Source organism: Lissotriton vulgaris, chromosome 1_1 (assembly GCF_964263255.1).
Source record: "Lissotriton vulgaris chromosome 1_1, aLisVul1.2, whole genome shotgun sequence".
In the NCBI taxonomy this organism is placed as follows: Eukaryota; Metazoa; Chordata; class Amphibia; order Caudata; family Salamandridae; genus Lissotriton; species Lissotriton vulgaris.
Window position 1 is genome coordinate 1,154,745,928 of NC_141685.1, and position 20,817 is coordinate 1,154,766,744.

General features: G+C 51.1%; 1 protein-coding gene across 1 annotated transcript in view; it reads right to left on the reverse strand.

Annotated features, from left to right (window-relative positions):
• Window positions 1-2,776: 2,776 nt before the first annotated feature.
• Window positions 2,777-20,817, reverse strand: part of DNAJC22 (DnaJ heat shock protein family (Hsp40) member C22) — a 92,565-nt gene continuing 74,524 nt past the window's right edge. The window contains exons 2-3 of the mRNA XM_086964090.1: window positions 8,304-9,875; window positions 2,777-4,022 (exon numbers count right to left, since the gene is read on the reverse strand). Coding sequence (XP_086820216.1) covers window positions 3,843-4,022; window positions 8,304-9,149 — 1,026 coding nt within the window. The 5' untranslated portion in view covers window positions 9,150-9,875 and the 3' untranslated portion in view covers window positions 2,777-3,842. The remainder of the gene's footprint in view (window positions 4,023-8,303; window positions 9,876-20,817) is intronic.

Below are 20,817 nucleotides of genomic sequence, written 5' to 3' on the forward strand. Positions count from 1 at the left end.
CGTCTCCGGTGGGCCAGTACGTTATGATGTCCGCGGGGACGGTCAAGGCAGTCACGTGCCTGTATAACAGATTGATTAACGAAGGATTGCCCCCCCTCACCACATTGCGGAATCGTTGGGAGGCCGACGTAGGGAAGGAGATACCGGAGACGACCTGGTCACAACTCATGCGCCGAGCCTGGAAGGGAGCACGCCATGCCCGGTTCCAACTGGTTCATTTTTACATACTCCACAGGGCCTATTTGACCCGGCGAAGATTCAGCAGTACTTCGCCACGGACTCAGCAGATTGCCCCAGGTGCCGAGCACCTGAGGCAGACCTCCTTCATATGTTGTGGTCCTGCCCGGCGCTGTCCTCCTATTGGCTTTTGGTCGAGGATACTCTAAATAGGATAACGGGGAGAACTTTGTCGGTCGACGCGGCGGTGGGGCTCTTACACTGGTTCCCGCATACCCCTAAAAATAAAATTTCGAGTAAATTTATTGATTTAGGGCTTGTCCTCGCTAAACGGGAGATAACCAGGAATTGGAAGGCAAGAGTTGGTCCGACGGGAGCTAAATGGCACAACGAACTTCTGAAGTGGGCTGCGGGGGAGAGCACTCTGCGATACCAACTGGCGAGGCGGCAGCATAACGAGAGAGCGCTAGAATCGGCACTGGAATGGGAGACTATAGTGCAGGCCCTTAGAGATTACTGCGCTTCTAGCGATTCCGAGGGTGACGATGCAGCACAACCTGAGTCCCGATAGTTGTCCACGATACGGATATAAATACTGTCATCTGGGGTTTTTCCCATAAGCTCTTCCTACACATACTACTACACACTGATGGCGGGGTTGGGTGGGGGGAGGGAGTTGAATCACTGGACTGTTGGGGGGGAGTTTTTTCTGTTAGGTTGATCTAGAAAAGCAGATGAAGCCCGTGGGATTATCTGGATCAGCTTCGAAGTTCTATCAGATCCCCACCTGTGTTCTCTACAAGAAGGCGCCGCCCGACCCTTGGGTTGTGGGCTGAATGGCTGTGTACCCACAATGTTTTCTCACGGGGGATCGGATGTATTTACCCTTTTATTCCTGCAAATGTGTTGCTGATCCGACATGTAACTTTGGCTAATTCCTGCAATAAAAATATATTTAAAAAAAAAAAATCAGGAATACGCTGTGGTTTACCTTGCCTTGATGACTCAGTGGGACTACTGTTTGATGGAGACCTTCCCCAAATGTGGGGAATATGGTAGCATGCCTCAGTAATAAAGGACATCTGCATATACAAGTCCCTCTTTCTTGCCCATAGTGACCACACCAAACTTCCCAGTTTTCAGTAGAGCCATTATGGTGCTGTGGAGTTCCTAATGACAAACTCCAGCACTATATACTCTTAATGGCATTACTGCACTTACAATGTTTACAAATTGGTCTAAACACTGTAGGGGTACAGGGCTCATGCACCTGTGCTCTCACCACTGGTATAGTGCACTCAGCTAGAGGGGTGGCTGACCTATGCCAGGGCAGTTGGTTGCAGAAATGACACACAGGGATGTGTGCCATGTTGACTCTTCACTTTATCCTGCACCCAAACAAGCAGCCTGCAATGGCAGTGTGTGTGTGTGTGTGTGTGTGTGTAAAGGTACAGGGCCTCTGAGGGTGACGCAATAAGTGCTGCACCCCTTAGGGGCCTTCCCTGGCCACAGTGCCCTTGGTACCCATGGTACCTTTTACAAGGGACTGACATGCCGGGTCTGGTGGCTCAGTGGACTAATGCGTCTACTTCAGGGGCCTGTGCTCGACCTCATGGTCATAGGTTCAAATCGTGGCGGGTCCACTCAGCCTTTCATTCATCTGAGGTCGATAAAATAAATGAGTACCATGGAGTTGGCTAACAACAAACGTCTGTTATTCAGTGCCAAGATACCCGTAGTGGTGAATGTGCGCTTTACAAATACACATGTTATGTTATGTGTCCAGAGAGGTGCCAATTGGGGGTGCAAGGTACAGTGTTGGGGGAAAAACACATGCCTATCTTCCTTAAGCACATATGCACTTTATATCACCTATTTTTGCAAAGTCACTTTCTTCTTTTTGTTTTACCATTTGTGTATGATACAGCCATATATAATCTCAACCATCATAAATAATACATACAACTTTTTTAAGCTAACTGATTTCTCGTTTCTGGTGTGTTTTGATCTGTGTTTTCATTTATAAATTTCTGTCTAGAGTAATGATTAGACTGTTCCTTGACATCTAGTATCGTCTAGGGCAAATACCGCCAACTAGTAATTAGTTCTGCTAAGCAATTGTTCTTACCTAAGAGAACTCACTATAGTTTTTATTGATTATTTACATCTTGACGGATGGAATACTTTATCACAAACGTGACTGACATCTCGTCCACCGTACTACGATCTCCATAGGATATAATGGAATTGTAATACGGTAGATGGGATATCCATTACGTTTATAACGGAGTATTCCCCTCCACCAAGATCTATATCAGGCCCTTAGTTTGAACACTCTAAAACAATAACCAAACTGTAAAGCATAGAGAGAAAAAAGCATTAGCAAAGTAAAGGTCCACCAGACCTGGCCCTGTAGTGATCTTTTTAAGCAGATGTGCGCATGAGATCAGGAGAAATGCCATGAACGACAGCGCAAGAAAGGCTATGCCAGATTTCGGATGTCCCTCTACTACCCCATGCTGTACACTGTGTAGGGTGAAAGCAATATGTGAATTTCAACTGAACAGACCAATGGCGGAAGAGAGTTGACCCAAAGACCCTCGATATATGTATTTTTATTTATGATCTTTTTTTAAATGTAGAGGCTGAAGAGATAACCGAAGCTCTCTGACCAGACCTAAAATCAACAATGGATTGCTCATTGTGGTAAATACAACTGTGGACAGAAAACACAAATTCTGAACTAAACTTAAGAAACCCATTGAATTCTAGTAAATCAGTTAAACTGCAGATGTTAGAACACTGTCATACACTTAATTGTTGTGTGAACTATTGACATTCAACAATACCTTTAACTTCTCACTCATCTGTGTGAGGCAATGGAATCAATAGTGGCTTTTTTGTACAAAAGATATCTTTAAAAGAAAGTATAGTCTTGGCCGAATTCCTTTTTATTACTTTAAAAAGGGTGAGGTGTTTAGGGAACAGGACGTGTGGATTGGAGTGCCTTCCCAGAACATTTCCGGGGCTCCGGTGGGGGTGAGAGATGGGTTACTCTTCAGTGTTGCAGAAGTGGGTGTCGCCATTTTCTTCTCTTCTGGCCTGTCTATTTGTTGTCACTTTTCTTTAATGTGTCTCTGTCGTGTGCCCGTTCATACATTAATACAAGCAGTACTTCACCAATACACTCTCCAGCTTCCCAAACAGCACTTTGCTTTTGAATTTGCGAGCACCTCACACAACAACATTAATAGGTGTTCAGGATTTTCTCATTCATCACAGTCAAGTACTTCTTAAGTGTTTTTCAATGTACACTATTGAGCTGATGTTATTTACCGTTAATCACAGGCTCTTTTTTACCACTTTGTTTTTCCCCACAAAAGGTTAAGTGGGCTTTTGTATCCTTACATTCAATATTTCTGCAAGTGCTAATTATGGCTTGGAGCACAATTCTCCAACAATTGCTGCTGTCTGAAGAACTGCTGGGAGATTCTGGGCGTCCATTTCCTTTTGGCTTGGAATGCAGGAAATGTTCTCCCAGCATGCTGCATTGCTGCCCAGGGGCACTAACCAGAAGAAGGTTTGCTTAGGTGAACCTCTTGCAGCCCTGGGAATGTTGAAGGCTTCGCTGCCGTGGACTACGGCTCAGAGGTTCTCGATGGCCCCTAGGATGGCTTAGATTTGCGCATCTGTGAGAGCATCTCGTAGGCCTCCTGGATCTCAATGAAGCGCTGCTCCGCCTCCTGCACCCTGTGACGGTTGTGGTCCGGGTGCCACAGCTTCACAAGCTCCCGGTAGCTGTGCTGGATGTCCTCAGGGTTTGCGGTCTGGTCTAAACCAAGCACCTACACAAAAAATAAAATTAAAAAATGAGCGCCATGATGGGAACAATGGTGTCCTCCCCCCCTCCCAGCGCCCCCCCCTCCCCAGCATCAGATTTCTCTCTGCAGCTCGCTTTGCATGCATGGCTCTGGTGAGCCTGGTCCTGTGCTTTCTGTTCCCCCTGAAGGCAAAGTCAATGATGGGTTTTTGATTTTGTGCCTCAATGAAAACGACAACCACACAGATTCACGGTTTCATGAAAGGCCTCCCCATCAAATGGATTAAGCATGGCTCAGAGATCAGGATAGTCCACATACATCCTTGTTGGAATTCCTTTGTCTACATTATAACCCAAAATGGAAGACAGAGCAGGGCCTGCCCAGATTCCTTGTTTGACCTGCAAGCGGAATTTGAATCAGTTCCGAGTCTTCTCTAGAGGTGGTACTGCACCTGGATTCTAGTAACTCGTGGGCAATGATAAGAATGATTCTGATCCATTAACATTGTGAGGCTATAGTAGTGAGCATTTTGCAGTACAACGAAAAAGCTGCACTTTGCATAATCATATTTTCCTTTGGTTGACTAAACTAGGCCCGATCTAGGACTATACTCCATCTTGAATTCTAAAACAGCCATGATGTGTGTTTTAATTTCTCCTGTCGTCATACATAGCAAAATGTGCACTGCTATAATGCTCTGTGTTGACATCCTGCAGTGGTGTAAGACAAAATGGTGCCCCCCCTCCTTCAAGATATAATGAGGGACCCCCGAGTCTCCTGTATCCTAGACATATTTAGTGGCTTTTGGCGGAATAGGGCCCCCCTGGAGATTTGGGGCCTCTCTGCGTCGCAGTTGCTGCCGGGCATATATTATGCACCTGTTGACATGTTTTTCTCAAGAACTAAGGAGGAAGCCTTTTACTTCTTTCAAGGCTTTTCCTGTTTGTGTAACTATGGGCCTATTCATAATATGAGACTGTCATTTTTTTAGTGCAAAGAGATTTTTACTGACATATTCAAAGACATTAGATCAAAATGGGTTGTTTTAATATTAATTTGATGATGCTGTATTACATTTTGTATTCTGGTTTGTCAAATTATGAAATGACACGACCATCTCATACTGACAATGACATTTTTCTCTGTATTTTCCTATAAAAGGTTTTTCTTCTGGAGGTGAGCTTTGAGTCTAGACCTATGTCAGTCTGTCACTTGCATTGTATTAAAAATATTATACTCTGAGACTTGGCGTCTTGTCCTTCTCTTTGCTGCATTTGATTGCGCCTTATGCTAATTCCCGATAATGATTTACAATGCAATTGACTGTTATTTGTGCCTTCTGCTTTGCACTTTAAATATTTAATAAAAAATTAATGATTTCAACCTAAAAGAAGTCTCAAGACTCTTCTTGTTACAAGACTTTTTTTTAACAAACTATGGCGATTTATTCGCTTTTAATCTGATATCTGTAGGGACACATTGCGTTATGCAGTTTGAAGTTAACCTGGTCTCCGATCCTGAGTTGGAGCTTTATCTTGGATTATCAGGTAAAAAAGCATCAACAGAGTCATGCTAAATCCTCTCCTTTGCGGTTTGGGATCAGTTATCAAACCTCCTGCCCACTTCTTCAGATGTTTCCCTTGTGGCCAGATTTCAGTAGCTACAGGCGAGGATGGCATATCCTTCCCTTTGAAGCCAAGCCTCCTATAGGTAGGCTATCAGGGCAGTCCTGCCTCTGTCCCTCTTTCTACAGCATCTACATAACAAAGGTTGTGCTTAATCAGCCTGAGCCCAATATACAAAAAAATAAGAAAATGACTCAAACCGCTTTAAATAGAGTTCCTGGAAATAACACAATGACTCCTCATGCCATGATTGGGGGATCCCCCAAAATTTGAACAGGGAGCAGAAACTGATTGGTCAGCCTGAGGATACATTTTGGGCATATACCCGACGGATGATGAATGGAAAACTCATTGATCAGGGACAATCTCCCAACACCAGTGTAGATAAGCGTCTACCGTCTCTGATTGCGAGCTCCCCTGCCGGATTGGGAACTGAACCAGAGGTTTTGTGTTGTACCTCAAGGACTGCATGATGCAGCCTTGAACGTTGGAGCCTCGTTTGCAGCGAAAGGAAATACTGGAGATGCCCTTGCAGAAGAAGACTTCATAGAAGAGAAGCTCCACATCCTAGCTGCTTTGTCTTGAAGGACTTATGCAGAAAGGAAATAGAATTACCACCATGAATCCTGCATGTGGCCTAGAGGAAGAACTGGCTCTGATAGGATATCTGTTGTGAGCTGCCTTTGTCCCTGAACACCAGACAGCCCTTCCTTCTGGCATGAGCTTGTTGATGTGGTTGCTAGACAAGGCTTTGCTGAATGGAACCTCATAATCTACATGAAAATCCATGCAGTGGCGGCGGAGATATTCAACTTTAACGACCCGACTCATGAGTCCTTTTGCTTTTGCCCATGTGCTCCTGCTTTGAGGGTCCAATCGGCATAGGGAAAGCCAACCATGAGTAGGACTTTTCCTGTTGGATGTCTTTGGAACCGTATGATACAAGACACCCCAATTGTTTTCAGCGGTGCGAGACACCCCAATTGTTTTCAACAGTTTCTCACTTTTGTTTTTTCACCACAGAAGCTCAAGGACTCCATTATGTTGGCACCTGAGAACATTTGTAATCCCCCATCAGACTCCTGCCCTGCCCCACTGTTGTGTCCTCCCCTTTTGACTCACTACCTTTGTGGTGCAAGGATCAGCGGATGGTGAGCCTCTCACTCTCGGTGGCGGGTTGTGCCTGGGCTTGAGAAAAGACTACAAGATCTGGTCAGCAGGGTGCAGGGCTTGACCATGCTGAGGGGACTTTCGTAAGACGCACAAGTCCACAGCTGCAGTGTGACACCATGGAGCTTGCTTGCCTGCCACTGTGACCACCAATCCTGATGGTGAACCTTATCTTTCCTTCCCCCTTGAGGATCTGTGATACGGTCAGCACGAATGGGACTTATAACATAGTGAAGGACCTGTGACAATGACAATAAGCAGGGCTTTTCAACTGCAAACATCCTGTGTTGATAACCGCAGGCAAGGGCTTGTAATATTATATAATCCCGTGCCAAAGACTGCAGGTACCGACAAACATATAGTGATAACCCTGTCTCAATTGCCATATATGAACTGTGTGGACTTTTGTTTCAGAAAACAGAAGGGGGTACAGTGTTTTATTCCGTTGTTCCTTATGTATTACTTCAGGTGTAATATTTAGTTGTATGTGTCGGCCAAAGTACTTTTCCAAATAAAAGGACTGACTCCACATTGATTTATTACTTAATATCGCGTGAAGTTACCGAGTTAGAAATTTGAGCCCATACCACCTCCCCGAGAAAGCCCTGAGCTGCTTTGCTGTCCTGAGGGTCAAGTGCGAAAAGGGCGTAGTTGATGCTCAATGGTTGGTCCAATAGAAAGTGGGCCACAGCCAAAGAGTTCTATCTGCACAATTTAAGCCCAATTTCCCCTGATTGCAGTATGACCCTTCAAACCATCTTACCGCAAACCATCATGTTTGTTTGTGGTTGTATCTTTGTATATAGTGTTCTTCAAGAACTGTGAAGAGTCAAGCTCCTTATTACTATATGCAGGACACGGAAGGTTTACTATTACATCCTCTTTCCTTTAATTCATATAATTAATCAAATTGATTAACTTACGTTTAAATCCACGTTTTTAATTATGCCAATGACTGCCTACTTTTGTTGCAGCAATCCTTTAACCTGCCAAATGAAACTGCTGCTAACCCTGGATTTCCATTTGGTAATCCTGTCACTTTCTTTACTGCCTCTAGTTTCATGGGTCAAGACAGTGCCAAGAACATAAAGTAACCAGAGTTCTTAGAGCCATGTTTACATATTATAGTGTACACTCATTGCCTTCCCCTGTCCTTTCTGCAGCAAATGAGAGGCCTTAGAGGGCCCGAGGGAGGTATAAGGCGTCAAACCTGTAATGGCATGGGGTCAAAGGGTACACAATGTCAATTCCGCTATCGCTGGTATTTTGGTAAATTGGCAATCCTGCTCGCAGCACTAGGAAAACGTACAACCCCATTTGAACACATCAGAAATGTATACATCAATATGGACCCAGGTTGGACAATAGGGGCCCAGATATCACCTATACCCAAACATTTCTTTTTCATCTATAATGTATTGGGGAAACAGTGGTATATTTAGTAGCTGAGATCTGCAAAGACAGGGCTGTGTAGAAGTGTGGAAGGCAATATCAGAGAGGCTGGACTTACCTTGTAGGCCATCTCTTTCTTCTCCTGCTGAAAACTGTGCACAAACTGATAGATGTTCTCCCACTCGCGGAAGTAGCCTGTTCCGAAGCCCCTGCCCCCAGTTATCAGCATCCAGCAATGGTAAGGCAGCAGGAGGACCCCCTCCAGCAGAGCACTAAGTGTAGGGAACACGCTAAGCCAGTCCAGGATGGCCCCAATACTCTCTGCGATGTAGTTGATGGTGACTGTGGTGTTATAGAAGGCACTGTATGCCAGTGGAGTGGTGAACGCCAGGTATGCTAGGCCGAGGCGGTAGAGGCGGAGGCTCATGTTTTCCTCAGTGCCAGTTCTGGGACGTTTGTAGCGTCTGCACTGCTGGGCTGTGGCAGAGGCCACAATGGTGATGGGCAGCATGGCGATAATGCGGCCATAGAATATCGGTGATGTCAGAAATGCAGCCACCATGGTTTTCCACAGGTCAGAGGTTTGGTCACCTAGACTGGCCACTAAGTAAACACCAAGCCCCACAGCCAGGGGCAGAGCAATGAAATAGAAGCTACCCAATGAGGATAGGACGATGACTGCCACAATTCCAAAGTAGATGCCAACAACCATCTGGCCAAAAATCCGTGTCACACTCATCTCTGGCACCCCATTCTGCAGTTTGCTCTGGTGTGCAGACTTCCTGTTGGCTTGGGCCACAAAACCAGGAATGCGCCAGAACTCCCACATCCAACCCATGCCAAAACCACCAAAGGTTAGCATCCAGAGTAGGGCATGACTGTCCCTGCCCAGGTATATGTGGTGCAGCCCGAAGGGTCCACCAAAAGACCAGAGGGCATAGGTCTTCAAGAGGCTCTTAGCCATATTGTATTCTTGAAGTAACTTAAATCATTAGCTTCTAGAGGCAAGATTGAATATTATAGGTGCAACTGGTGGTTCATGACGTGTAGAACTTGAATGATCAGGTTTAGACCTCAATGGCACATCTATGGCTCTTTAGGGATTTTCATTGCCTTGACAGAGTCCTGTGAGCTCTGGTGGATCACCTACAGCCCCCAATGAATAACAGTAGACCTTTACAGATGATCTTTGGTTTTTGATGGAACAACAGTTGGCCTGACCTATAGTCTATGACCCTTGGTGGATCAATTATAGCCCTCAATAGATCACTAGTAGTCCATGAAATATCACCCAAGGCTCTTGCCGGATCAGCTGTAGTCTCACCTGTAGTCTTGATGGATTATCAATGTCCACTGATATGCTGCTCTTGAAAGATCCCCTGTGCCACCTGATCCCCTGTGCCACCTATGTTCCCTTATGGATGAGCTATCACTGTTTGAATAAACAAATGTACTCTTTTATCACTTCAGACTGGAAACTCAGCGAGACTGTTTGTAGAACAAGGAGCATGAAGAAACACTTTGAGAAGAAAGATCTACCAGTCTATGACGACCCTGTGACACTTGTTTTCAATAGATCCAGAGTATTTCCTAGGTTTGGAGACTGGCTCAGGGGACCCACTCTGCTCTGCCAGTCCTGTGTGCAATTCGTCCGTACATGTGATCAAGGCCCCATTAGCTTCTGTACAATCTGCAAGAGAAAGAAGTGTGGATTCCATGAGTGACTCATGGTGTAAGATAGTCAACTTGGTGGCATAGACAATGGGTAACAACAGAGGGTAGCTTACAGGGTGAAAGAGGACTCCAGTGCCATGGAAAGTTGCTGAAGAGTGGCAGAAGGAGGACTATACCCTAGAACTCACACAGTAGAGGAGGAAGACAAACAGTGAAAGTTCAAACACATGGGGCAGATATGGGATACCTTGTTATACAATAGTGGGGCAATTCATTATGTGCAATGGCTCATGTCATATGCCACTCTTAGCAAAGCACTATCAAGTCTTAAGAGAAACTAAACTACTATGAAATTTAGAGTGATGCATACATTATTCAAAAGCAAAGAAGAAACTGTGGGTAAATTCAGATTTGTGGCAGAGATGCATGGTGATTGAGGTCAAACTGAGTCCCAAACTTGCTTGAGGAAACAAAGTCCATTTAACAAGTTACAAATGTAACGATAGGAGAGGCAAAAGTCACTAGCAAATGAGCAGACTCCAACTTCTAACTGACACAATAAAATGGTATTTATATTTTGACATTGTCGTCTGTATTTATACATATTTATTTTTGCTGATTTAATCTGTTTTTATCCGTATTTATTTTGTGATTAGTGTTAAAAACGAAGCTGCAATGAGTATATTTCGAATTTATTTCACCAACAAATGTTTACTCATGTTTTGGTGTCCAATTGGTTTAGCTATTTATAGTACACTGTAGTCATCTGAAAACATTTGTATTGTAGAACAGCTTATCTAGCTGTGCATCTGTAGTTATTTAAGCTTCACTAGGAAAAATATATATATTTTTTAACTACCCTACCTCTCTATGTATACAACTATTGACGTATATTTATACATACCACAGCATTCCTTCCACATCAACAAAAGAAATGGCACTCTGGGATGGGAAAAGATCAACTTCGGTTTATTGAATCAGGCTGCTCCAGACAAGGTGCGTTTCGGCTGTACCACAGCCTTTGTCACCCAAAATGCGTCCTGTCTGGAGCAGCTTGATTCAATAAACCGAAGCTGATCTTTTCCCGTCCCATTGTGGCATTTTGCAAGCGCTAGTGCTTTTATGTGCACCACTAGCGTTCTGGAAGCACGCTGACAGTAACCACAAACTTTGGCATTATTATATATGGCGGTGCATGGTGTTACTGGAAATAAATGATTTCATGCACGCAACTTACTGGGTCCGTGTTCGTCTTTGCCTTGCGATTTGGTATCCTGAAGACGGAGTTCTGTTTATATATATATTCACACAAAAAAACAAAGGTTACAGGTACGTTACAGTTAGGCTGACATTTCACTTGTACAAAATGAAATAAATTCAGTCGTTATAGTTAACTATAACTTGCGCTCCCGCAATGCACTGCTTATGACCTCACATATTACATCACTAATGACATGGTCAGTAACATCACTAGTGACATTACTGATTTTCATTTCTATTACCGAACTATAAAGTACCTGTAACCTTTGTTTTTGTGTGAATTTCTAAGTTTTTTAATTAGCAGTCACATTTGCAGAGTGGTGGAGAAAGCGGGCTGAGTCTACAACCAGCTCTCAGCAATTCCACTGCGTAGGACTTCCAGGAGGTACCAGGAGGGATTCTTTGCTCTCAAGGTCCATCTGGAGCCAAAGGGATTTTATCCTCCACCTGGTAGTGCACAGGGAGGCACATTTACAGAGTGATGGAGAAAGTGGGCGTGGCCTCTGATAACGTCTCCCCAGTCCTGCTGTGTGGGACCTACTGAAGGTAACAGGAGTGGTAGTTTGCCCCCAAGGACGTCCTTGGGGGCCAACTAGCCCTCCTATTACCTCCAGTAAGTCCCACACAGCAGGATTACTGAGTTCTGATAGCAGGCCACACCCCCTTTCTCCACCACTCTGCCAACGTGCCTCCTGGCATCCTCTGGATTGGGGGATGAAGTCCCCTCCACTGCTAAGGGTCCTAAGGGACCAAATAGCCAACCTGTTACCTCCAGTAAGCCCCACACAGTGGGATTGCTGAGGTAGTCACAGGCCATGCCCCTTTCTCCACCACTCTGCTAGTGCACCTCCTGGTGCACTAATGTTTGGTGGATGAAGTACCCTTGCCTCTTGAGGGTCCCTGGGGACCAACTAGCCCACCTGTTACCTCTAGTAAGCCCAACACAGTGGGATTGCTGAGAGGTGGTAAGAGGCCATGCCCTCTGTTAGACGGACCGGAAGGGTCGGCCGAGATTACGGGGAGAGGTCTCCGGGGAGAACCGTCTCCAACGACTGTACAGACAAGTAACTTCCCCCCCACAGACGGACACCACACAAGACTGAAGGTTAACGAGACTTTATATGCAATTCTTAGGTTACGATGGTATGATACAAGGAGGTCTGGACTCGGGGGTCCCCTCGATTCTAGTCTTTGGTTGAGGAAAGGGGTAGCGGGACAGTCTTAGTTACCAATGAGTACAAAATAGCTCTCAATCCTCGAGCTCGGCGTTCTAGATGATCGGGCCGTGGCGGAGCCAAGCAGGTCCCGAGATGGACGAAGGAAAGACGACGGTCCGCGGCGGAGCCTGCAGGTCCCGGTGAAAGATGACGGTTACAACGGTCCGCGGCCACGCCAGCAGATCCCGACGACGATGAAGGATGAAGGTTACGACGGCTGTGGCAGCGCCAACAGGCAGGACGATGGTGCACAGGACAGAGCTACGGCAGCGCCAGTAGTCCGTCCAGGATGAGTTCCTCTTTACGTCTCTCGACTCCAAGATACAACTGCCTTCCTGCTCTGGAGCTGCCCCAGTTATAGGGCTGGTGTCCTTTGATGTCCGGACCCTCGCACTTGGAGGTCGGGAGGTCCGGGATGGGGGAGTCCAGACACCCAGCAGGGGGGTGGAGCCAGCGCCCGGGGAGGCGATGGGCGAGCGGCCCTTGGCGGGGGAGAGCCATCGACACCTCTTTCTCCCATTGACTCGCCAAGTAGCCCGCTCACCTCCTGGGTGGAGGGTGGTGCCGGAATGTCTGAGGCCGGGCCAGGCCCAGGGTCGAGGTCGATCGGGGGCCAGGCGGCCTCGTGGTGGAGTGTCCAAGATGGCGCCCCAGGTTGGGCGCGTGGGCCAGCAGTGGATCGGACCCACGAGGTCGGCATGCTCGAGGGCCGGGGTCCCTGAGGGGACGGAGGACGGCAATGGTGGTGCGTGGTACTTGTGTGACGGGACTCGGGCCTGGCTGGGCCGGGGGAGAGTGGCCCTTCATGTGGCCTGTCCAACATGCGTCCCCCCCAGCTGAAGGCGGGGAGAGTTACCCATCTTCTTGGGGACTCTCCTCGTCGAGGCGGAAAAACCGGGACAGGCCGTCCGCGTTGGCGTGGTCTGGCCCAGGCCGGTGTTCAACAGTGAAGTCCATCCCTTGTAGGGAGATGGACCAACGTAGCAACTTTGGGTTTTCCCCCCGCATGTGCATCAGCCACTGCAGGGGTCGGTGGTCGGTCTGCACCCGAAAGTGGGTGCCAAAAAGGTAGGGCCGGAGCTTCTTGAGGGCCCATACCACAGCGAAGGCCTCCCTCTCTATGGTGCTCCAGCGTTGCTCCCGTGGTAGGAGTCTCCGGCTGATGAAGGCCACCGGTTGATCAAGGCCTTCTGTGTTCACTTGAGACAGGACCGCCCCAATTCCTTGGTCGGAGGCGTCCGTCTGAACGACGAATTCCCGGCTGTAGTCTGGGGCCTGGAGCACAGGGGCGGAACACATGGCTGCTTTCAACCGTTCGAAGGCAGTTTGACACTCTGGGGTCCAGTTGACTTTCCTGGGCTGATTCTTTGACGTTAGTTCTGTGAGGGGCCCCACGATGGTACCATAGTCTTTCACAAACCGTCGGTAATAGCCCGTGAGGCCCAGGAAGGCTCGTACCTCGGTTTGGGTGATGGGGGGTTGCCAGTCCTGGATGGCGGCAATTTTCAGCTGTAGGGGGGCCACTAGGCCGCTTCCCACCTGGTGCCCGAGGTAGGTTACAGACCCTTGCCCAATTTGACACTTGCTGGCCTTGATCGTGAGACCAGCTCGCTGAAGGGCTTGTAGCACTGCTCGGAGGTGGTGGAGGTGCTCGGTCCAATGGTGGCTGTACACAGCGATGTCGTCTAGGTAGGCGGCGCTGAACCCTTCGAGCCCCGCCAGGACCTGATTGACGAGCCGTTGGAAAGTCGCTGGGGCATTCTTCATGCCGAAGGGCATGACCGTAAAATGGTAATGGCCATCGGGGGTGGAGAAGGCAGAACGTTCTTGTGCTCGGGGTGTGAGGCCGATCTGCCAATAACCTGCTGTCAGATCGAAGATGCTGAGGTAGCGGGCAGCTCCCATACGGTCGACCAGTTCATCTGCCCGGGGGATGGGATGTGCGTCTGTTCTGGTGACTTCATTCAGGCCCCGGTAGTCGACGCAGAACCGGAGTTCTGGTGTGGTTCCGGGGGCGGCTGCTTTGGGGACCAGTACGACCGGGCTGGCCCATGGACTGTCGGAGGGCTCGATGACCCCGAGCGTGAGCATCTTGGCCACTTCCGCCTGGATGCAGGCCCGTACCCGATCAGGTACGCGGTAGGCCCGGTGGCGGATAGGGGGGCTGTCTCCGGTGTCCACATCGTGCACACACCAGGAAGTGACACCTGGGGTGAGGGAGAACAGACTGGCGAACTGTGACAGGAGGGCTTGGCACTCTTGGCGTTGTTCTCTGGTGAGGGTCTCCGAGAGTCGGACCCCATCCACGGAGCCGTCTTGCTCCTGAGTCCGCAGGAGGTCAGGGAGAGGCTCGGAGTCGTCTTCAACCCCATTGTCTGTGGCCATCAGGAGGCTGAGTTCTGTTCGTGCAAAGTGGGGTTTCAGTCTGTTGGTGTGGAGGACCCGGAGTGGGTTCCGGGAGGATTCCATATCGATGAGATAGGTGGCAGGACCCTTGCGCTCGATTACCTTGAAGGGCCCCGTCCATTTGTCTTGGAGAGCGCATGGCTCCGTGGGGGACATTACCCATACCTGTTGCCCAGGTTCGAATTCAATAGATGAGGCGTTCTGGTCATACCATTTTTTCATGTCCTCTTGACTGGCCTCTAGGTTGGCTTTTGCTAGGTCTCTGAACCGCCGGGACTGGTTGCGGAGGGTGAGGAGGTACCGGAAGACATCTGGAGGGTTCTTGGCCGGAGGCATCTCCCAGCCCTCTTTGATCAGGCTGAGCGGCCCCCGCACTGGGTGCCCGTATAGCAGTTCAAATGGGCTGAAGCCTAGGGATTTCTGTGGGACCTCTCGGTAGGCGAAGAGGAGGCACGGCAGCAGCACATCCCACTGGCGACGGAGGGGCTCTTCCAATCCCCCGATCATCCCTTTTAGCGTGCGGTTGAACCGCTCAACAAGTCCGTTCCCTTGGGGGTGATAGGGGGTCGTGAATCGGTAGGTGACCCCGCACTGTTGCCAGAGGGATTTCATGTATTTAGAGATAAAGTTCGTGCCTCTGTCGCTGACGACTTCTCGGGGGAACCCCACACGGGAGAAGATCCCCATCAGAGCCCGGCCGACCACTGGGGCTGTCACGGTCCGGAGAGGAACAGCCTCAGGGTAGCGGGTAGCGTGGTCCACTAGCACCAGGATGAAGCGATGGCCTTGTTTTGTGCGCGGGTCCAGCGGTCCCACAATGTCTATTCCGACCCTCTCAAATGGGGTCGTGACTACTGGAAAAGGTTGCAAGGGGGCCTTTAGTTTGCGGCCGCTCTTCCCACTGGCTTGGCACGTGGGGCAAGATCGGCAATGCTGGTGCACGTCGTTTCTCATTTTGGGCCAGAAGAAGTGGGTCACTAGGCGACTGTAGGTTTTATCTTGTCCCAGGTGCCCTGCCAGGGGGACATCGTGGGCCAGGTTTAGCAGAAAGTCTCTAAAGCGGAGGGCACTACTAGTACTCGGTTGGCCCCCAGCTCGGCGATTCTTTGCTCGCTGTACAACAGATCATTGTCCCAGTAGACCCAATGAGTTCCGGAGGTATCCCCTGCGCTTTGGGCGAGCGCTTGCTGGCGGAGTCCCTCGAGGGAGGGACAGGTCTTCTGTTCCTGGCGAAATTGTTCTTGTGTGGGCCCCCCCTCTTGGGCCCACTGGTCAAGGTTAGCGAGGTCGGAAGGTTGAGCAGGTTCGAGGGGGGTGTCATGGTCGGTGGTCTCGGCTGGGGCGACCGGAGGCGGTGGCGCCGGCCATTCTGGTTCTTCTGAGTGATGGTTGGCACGGGCGGCCATGGACCGGGTGGTGACGCACGCCCAGTCCGGGACGCCTAACATCCCCAAGTGTTCTCTTCGCTCCACGGCTGCCCACGGGGAACTCTCCAGGTCATTTCCGAGGAGGCAGTCCACAGGGGCGTCATCTCGGACCGTTACCTTCAACATGCCGGAGACCCCTCCCCACTCAAAGGGGACGCAGGCCATCCGACACAGACTTTCCGAGTTGTCGGCTGATCGCACAGGGCAGAGAATGTTCGGTAGATATTGTTCTGGGGTCACCAGGTGACAGCGGACGGCTGTTACACTGGCCCCGGTGTCCCGAAGGGCTTCGGCCCGTCGTCCATTGATGCTCACCCATTGGCTGTACTTCTGGGTGTTAGCGGGTAGGGGGACCCGCGGGACCAGGTCTCTTCCCCCTAAGCACGCGAGAGTCATGGCGGCTGGCTCCCACTCTTGATGCTCTTGTTCGTCTGTTTCTTGTTCCTCGGAGATCTGTTCTTCCCCTAGTGCCGCGGCGGCCACTTGGCGGGGTTTTGGACTCTGATACTGCGGGCAGCTTGGGTCGTTTGCATAGTGGCCGACCCGTTGGCATCGGTGACACGTGACATTGGCTCTGTACCCCGGTCGCGCCGGGGTGCTGCCCCGGTTGGCCGGGGGGGTGGTGCTGGCAGCGGGGGTGGCCGGAGTGTTGTCTCTTCCTCGTCCTTGGCCCCCTCCTCCTCCTCTGGGTCGGTGGTGACCATTGTTGTTCCTGTTCTGCTCGTAGGACCCATTCCGGCCCACTCTGGTGATCTCCCACCGGTCAGCTTCGGCTGCGAGCTGCCGGGGATCGGTTAACTTGCTGTCGAGGAGGTGTTGGCGTAGTTCAATGAAGCAATTGTTGGACAGATGCTCCCATACCATCAGATTGAACAGCTGCTCGTAGGTCGTGACGTTGTTTCCTCTGATCCAGCCTTCGAAAGCTCGGCTAAAGTACGTTACATAGTCCACCCAAGTTGTACCCGGGATGCGTGTGCAGTCTCGGAACCTCTGACGGTACATCTCGGGCGTGAGGCCATAGCGGGTGAGGAGGGCCGCTTTCATATGGTCGTAGGAGGTCATCTGGTGGTCTGGAAGCTGTAACAGGGTATCGCGGCCCTCATTGAGGAATCTGCCCCATAGACCGGCTCCCCAATCGTTTCTATCGATCCGGTGCGCCGTCATGGCGATTTCATAGGCCTTAAACCATTGCTGGATGTCGTCCTCTCGGAAATATTCTCGGACAACATCCTTGGGGATGTGTACTTTTTTCTCCGTGGTCCCTGGGGTGTGCGGTCTCTCGGGCACCCCTAACTCTTTATTCTGCTTGCGCAGGTTGATCTCGGCTAGGTTCCGTTCGTGCTCGTACGCCAGTTTCTTTTCCTCGAGCTCCCTTTGTCTCTGTTTCTCCTCTCTTTCTTCTCGGAGACGTAGGTGCTCTAAGTTGATTTTTTGTTCGGCCAGCTTGAGTTCTACGTCCATCTTGAGTCGGGCCATTTCTAGCTCGTGTAGTCGGGTTTTTTCTCTTTCTTGGATCTCGTCTTGCGAGAGACCGGTTCTTTGCCCTTCAGGGGTCGTGTTGGTTTTTTTCGCGGTGCTTTGCTCAGGGGCTTCGGCATCCCCGGTCTCTGCCCAAGATTCTAGGGCATGCTTAAAATCGTCCTTGGTGCTTAGTCCGGTGGTAGCGATACCTAGTTCGATGCAGAACTGCTTTAGTTCACGATGGCTGTACTCCTCTAGTTTTTCCATTTGGAACTTCTCAGTTGATCCGCTTTCTTTAGTTGTCATTGTGGTTCGTTGTGGGGTGAGCTACTCTCTGTACGTTATGCGGTGATTCGGATCGCGCCGCTGGCCACCAATGTTAGACGGACCGGAAGGGTCGGCCGAGATTACGGGGAGAGGTCTCCGGGGAGAACCGTCTCCAACGACTGTACAGACAAGTAACTTCCCCCCCACAGACGGACACCACACAAGACTGAAGGTTAACGAGACTTTATATGCAATTCTTAGGTTACGATGGTATGATACAAGGAGGTCTGGACTCGGGGGTCCCCTCGATTCTAGTCTTTGGTTGAGGAAAGGGGTAGCGGGACAGTCTTAGTTACCAATGAGTACAAAATAGCTCTCAATCCTCGAGCTCGGCGTTCTAGATGATCGGGCCGTGGCGGAGCCAAGCAGGTCCCGAGATGGACGAAGGAAAGACGACGGTCCGCGGCGGAGCCTGCAGGTCCCGGTGAAAGATGACGGTTACAACGGTCCGCGGCCACGCCAGCAGATCCCGACGACGATGAAGGATGAAGGTTACGACGGCTGTGGCAGCGCCAACAGGCAGGACGATGGTGCACAGGACAGAGCTACGGCAGCGCCAGTAGTCCGTCCAGGATGAGTTCCTCTTTACGTCTCTCGACTCCAAGATACAACTGCCTTCCTGCTCTGGAGCTGCCCCAGTTATAGGGCTGGTGTCCTTTGATGTCCGGACCCTCGCACTTGGAGGTCGGGAGGTCCGGGATGGGGGAGTCCAGACACCCAGCAGGGGGGTGGAGCCAGCGCCCGGGGAGGCGATGGGCGAGCGGCCCTTGGCGGGGGAGAGCCATCGACACCTCTTTCTCCCATTGACTCGCCAAGTAGCCCGCTCACCTCCTGGGTGGAGGGTGGTGCCGGAATGTCTGAGGCCGGGCCAGGCCCAGGGTCGAGGTCGATCGGGGGCCAGGCGGCCTCGTGGTGGAGTGTCCAAGATGGCGCCCCAGGTTGGGCGCGTGGGCCAGCAGTGGATCGGACCCACGAGGTCGGCATGCTCGAGGGCCGGGGTCCCTGAGGGGACGGAGGACGGCAATGGTGGTGCGTGGTACTTGTGTGACGGGACTCGGGCCTGGCTGGGCCGGGGGAGAGTGGCCCTTCATGTGGCCTGTCCAACATGCGTCCCCCCCAGCTGAAGGCGGGGAGAGTTACCCATCTTCTTGGGGACTCTCCTCGTCGAGGCGGAAAAACCGGGACAGGCCGTCCGCGTTGGCGTGGTCTGGCCCAGGCCGGTGTTCAACAGTGAAGTCCATCCCTTGTAGGGAGATGGACCAACGTAGCAACTTTGGGTTTTCCCCCCGCATGTGCATCAGCCACTGCAGGGGTCGGTGGTCGGTCTGCACCCGAAAGTGGGTGCCAAAAAGGTAGGGCCGGAGCTTCTTGAGGGCCCATACCACAGCGAAGGCCTCCCTCTCTATGGTGCTCCAGCGTTGCTCCCGTGGTAGGAGTCTCCGGCTGATGAAGGCCACCGGTTGATCAAGGCCTTCTGTGTTCACTTGAGACAGGACCGCCCCAATTCCTTGGTCGGAGGCGTCCGTCTGAACGACGAATTCCCGGCTGTAGTCTGGGGCCTGGAGCACAGGGGCGGAACACATGGCTGCTTTCAACCGTTCGAAGGCAGTTTGACACTCTGGGGTCCAGTTGACTTTCCTGGGCTGATTCTTTGACGTTAGTTCTGTGAGGGGCCCCACGATGGTACCATAGTCTTTCACAAACCGTCGGTAATAGCCCGTGAGGCCCAGGAAGGCTCGTACCTCGGTTTGGGTGATGGGGGGTTGCCAGTCCTGGATGGCGGCAATTTTCAGCTGTAGGGGGGCCACTAGGCCGCTTCCCACCTGGTGCCCGAGGTAGGTTACAGACCCTTGCCCAATTTGACACTTGCTGGCCTTGATCGTGAGACCAGCTCGCTGAAGGGCTTGTAGCACTGCTCGGAGGTGGTGGAGGTGCTCGGTCCAATGGTGGCTGTACACAGCGATGTCGTCTAGGTAGGCGGCGCTGAACCCTTCGAGCCCCGCCAGGACCTGATTGACGAGCCGTTGGAAAGTCGCTGGGGCATTCTTCATGCCGAAGGGCATGACCGTAAAATGGTAATGGCCATCGGGGGTGGAGAAGGCAGAACGTTCTTGTGCTCGGGGTGTGAGGCCGATCTGCCAATAACCTGCTGTCAGATCGAAGATGCTGAGGTAGCGGGCAGCTCCCATACGGTCGACCAGTTCATCTGCCCGGGGGATGGGATGTGCGTCTGTTCTGGTGACTTCATTCAGGCCCCGGTAGTCGACGCAGAACCGGAGTTCTGGTGTGGTTCCGGGGGCGGCTGCTTTGGGGACCAGTACGACCGGGCTGGCCCATGGACTGTCGGAGGGCTCGATGACCCCGAGCGTGAGCATCTTGGCCACTTCCGCCTGGATGCAGGCCCGTACCCGATCAGGTACGCGGTAGGCCCGGTGGCGGATAGGGGGGCTGTCTCCGGTGTCCACATCGTGCACACACCAGGAAGTGACACCTGGGGTGAGGGAGAACAGACTGGCGAACTGTGACAGGAGGGCTTGGCACTCTTGGCGTTGTTCTCTGGTGAGGGTCTCCGAGAGTCGGACCCCATCCACGGAGCCGTCTTGCTCCTGAGTCCGCAGGAGGTCAGGGAGAGGCTCGGAGTCGTCTTCAACCCCATTGTCTGTGGCCATCAGGAGGCTGAGTTCTGTTCGTGCAAAGTGGGGTTTCAGTCTGTTGGTGTGGAGGACCCGGAGTGGGTTCCGGGAGGATTCCATATCGATGAGATAGGTGGCAGGACCCTTGCGCTCGATTACCTTGAAGGGCCCCGTCCATTTGTCTTGGAGAGCGCATGGCTCCGTGGGGGACATTACCCATACCTGTT